This window comes from Gossypium arboreum, chromosome 3, assembly GCF_025698485.1.
Source record: "Gossypium arboreum isolate Shixiya-1 chromosome 3, ASM2569848v2, whole genome shotgun sequence".
Classification (NCBI taxonomy): Eukaryota; Viridiplantae; Streptophyta; class Magnoliopsida; order Malvales; family Malvaceae; genus Gossypium; species Gossypium arboreum.
This window is the reverse complement of record NC_069072.1, coordinates 9870206-9873734: the sequence shown is the minus strand read 5'-3', so window position 1 is coordinate 9873734 and position 3529 is coordinate 9870206. Positions and strand designations below refer to the sequence as shown.

At 31.7% G+C, this 3529-nt stretch overlaps 1 protein-coding gene across 1 annotated transcript; it reads left to right on the top strand.

Annotated features, from left to right (window-relative positions):
• Nucleotides 1-692: 692 nt before the first annotated feature.
• LOC108455800 (BAG family molecular chaperone regulator 6-like) lies at nucleotides 693-2190 on the top strand. The gene has a single exon (XM_017754348.2). It carries the CDS (start codon nucleotides 1051-1053, stop codon nucleotides 2041-2043), a length of 993 nt encoding a protein of 330 aa, XP_017609837.1. The 5' UTR covers nucleotides 693-1050; the 3' UTR covers nucleotides 2044-2190.
• Nucleotides 2191-3529: the final 1339 nt, after the last annotated feature.

Below are 3529 nucleotides of genomic sequence, written 5' to 3'. Positions count from 1 at the left end.
TTTTCCTAATTTCCTCAAGTTTTATATAATTTACATTTCATGAAAATAATATTTGATCATATTCATACTAGTTATTAAGTCTTTTATTGAGTTCGTGTTCGTCATCAATTTGGTCTCAACTCAATAAGGGAATTACAAAAAATATATTTTTATTTACAAAGTAAGTTATATGATTATATGAGTGTTTTTGTTTTTCTATTTTTATAAATCAATAAAAATTATTTATAATGAGATTTGAACTAAAGACACCATGCATATATATTTTTTATTTACCATTTGAACAAAACTTTTTGTTAAATGAAACTTTAATATGCATGTTTGTTATATACATTTTTTATATGTGTGTATATTAATAATATTATTGATTAAATTAATATTATAAATCAATTCGATACTAATTAAAGATTGAAAATAAAACAATGATAAATAATTATATTAATTTAATATTTTTAATTTGATGTGTTTTATGTTTAAATTTCGTTTTACTCAAAATTTAATTTAATTTAATTTTAATAACATACATATTTGATGTATTATTAATTAATTTAAAATCATATTTTTATTATTTACGGTATATTATTTTTATACACTTTAGTATTTTAAATATATAATTTTTACACGTGATAAGATCTTTTATATTCTTTTTAATTTTTAAATAAATAACCTAAAGTAATAAAATTTAACTCATTCGAACAAACAGGCGCAACTGCCGCTGTGGGAGCGGTCAAATAGAAGAATCGATAGTTACCGAGAAGGACCCAAAACCTCAGCTGCTCATCCACCAAAAAGAAAAAATCTCACCCGCTTATTGTAAGCGGAACAATGAAAAACTCTGACCAGAATGTTCCAGCAACTTCCAGATCCCACCTTTTTCCTTCTGGATCCCTGGAATTAAATCTCCCATGTTCCCCTATATATTTCTTTGCCGCCTCATTGTCTTATCAACCCATCAAGATCAAGTGCAAAAAATTTCTCCCAATTTTACTTTTAATCACCAGGTGTTAAACAAGCAACAAGAAAAATTCTGTCAATTCCATCAAAAGCCGACTAATGGACTTCCCTTTTGCCCAAAATCCATGGGATTCGTCGTTTCGCCCTCACTATGGGAGAAGCTTTAGAGGGATCCCGGTTAAGGTCGTGCCCGAGGCGGCGCAGCCTCAGTCTCATAAGCCCAAGATGGTATCCATCCCCGTCCACTCCGTTGGTTCGGAGCGGGGCAGGTCCGACTCGGCAATCAAGATCCAGAAGGTGTTTCGGGGATTTCTGGTAAGAAAAAACGTGAAGAAGATCATGGCAATAAGGGAGCAAGTGAATGACATCGAGCGTAGTGTTTCTAAGACAGAGACTGCGGATTTGATTCGGAATGATCCAAAGCAGAGATTGAAAGTGAACGAGAATCTAATGAGCTTGCTTTTCAAATTGGATTCTGTTGAAGGAGTGGATTCGTGTGTTAGGGATTTCAGGAAATCCGTTATTAAAAAGGCGATTGCGTTACAAGAGATGGTTGACGCCATTATTTCTGGTGACCAGTCCTTGGATTCCAGCAATAATGCGGAAGTAATCGACCAAAATCAAGGTATTATCCATTTTTCTGATAACTGCAATCAAACTTTAGAGTCGGAAAATCATGAGGAAGCAACAGAAGATGTAGAATGTGTGCTTAATTTGAGTGAAGCGGAAGGAACTGTTGCTGTTGCGGTCCAAGGGAATGAGGAGGAGAGTAGCAATGAGAGTCAAAGTGATTCGTTTGCCAATCATGAGGTAGAAGGCGAAAATGGAACGTGGCAGCCTGATAATGGGAAGGAAGGTGCGGAGGAAAGGAGAAAGGAGATGTTAGAGAGGATAACGGAGGAGAATGAGAAGATGATGAGGATGATGGAGACATTGTCTAAGAGGAACGAAATGCAAACTCGAATGTTGAGTGCGTTGACTCAAAGGGTGGAGCAGCTAGAGAAAGCATTCTTGTGTGACAAATTGAGGAGAAAGAAAAGGAGGAATGATGAGAAATCACAGGATATCAAAAAATGTGGAGGGAAGAAATAGATATATATATATATATATATGATTGACAGCTTACTTTCCTAGGAATTGGTTCTGTCCTGTAAGCTATCATTCAATATAATGCAGGCTTTCATTCCATGTCTTCATCTTAAAAATGAAAAGAAAATATTTTCTTTAATGGAGTAACAAGATGTAAATCGAGTTTTGCTTCTTCACGTTGCAGCAATTCAGAAATACCACTTACTTACAATCTCGTATCTTTTTGCGTAAGCTCTTCTAATTGTCTTAGCTACCTATGAGCCTCCCTAATCTTTTCGGCAGCAATTTAAACAATGTACAGAAAATCGTAATTGATATGAAATCAGGGATGGCTAAGGAATTATAATGATAAAATTTACATCTTTGAGAAAAATATTTCCTCAATGAAAAACAAAGTAAAAATTTATATGAAAGTTTTTCCAACATTCTACTAGCATTCATAAAAAGCGAGCAAGTTAGAGAAGAGTTGGTAACTTTGTCGGAGGGCATCACACCCAATCCTCAAAGTCTCATAAAAGGTTTTTTCTCACAATCCATTCATAGATATGTTTACAAGTAGGATCAAGTTTTGGTTTTAAAAAGTTATTTAAAAATAATAAAAATATTTTTATTTAAATTTATTTATAAATATAAATATTATTTATTATTTTAATTAGTAAAATAGGTCAAATCAAATTAAAATTAAAAATTTAAATCTAAATCTAAATTTGGCCTAATTAAATCAAGTCGAATGACTTTAGCAAATTACTTAACTCATGAACACCTTAAAGCAGAATTTCCCTTTTGAGGTAAATTAAATCCAACTATACAAAAAAGATAATATTTTTTACCCTAAACTTGACAACTAAATATATTTTAATAGCTGTATTTTTTTATCCCTTTGCGTCTAAATTTAGCAACTAAATTCATTTTGATCTCTGAACTTATACAATATAAAAATTTAATGATGTGGCACTCTGATATTGTATTACATTATCACTTGAAAATTAAAAAAAAATATATAAAATTTCAAGTGATGACATAGTATAATATTATAGTGTCACATACAATATTCAAATAACCTGACCAACAGTTAAATCGATCAGCCCATTGGTTATAACCAGACCAGCAGTTAAATTGATAAGCCCATTGGTTTTCGATACAATAGTTTTGATTGTTCAACTAGTAGATTGATAATAACTAAATAATTAATTAAAAATTTAAAAAATCTATTAAATTGGTTCAACATGTTTAATTATTGTTTTTTGTCCCAATTTTTTGTTTTTATCGATTTCGAGCAATTTTCGAGTTAGTTTGTTCAACCCTTTTGTTTGGATTAGTACATCGATTGGTTGTTGATTTTATCAGTTCTACCAACCAATTCAGTCATATTCCAAGAACACTGGTCGCATCATCAAATCTTGACAGAATCTAAGTTCAGGAACCAAAATGGATCTAGTTGCCAAGTTTAGTTACCAATGTAAACGAACAAGAAAAGGGTATACCTATC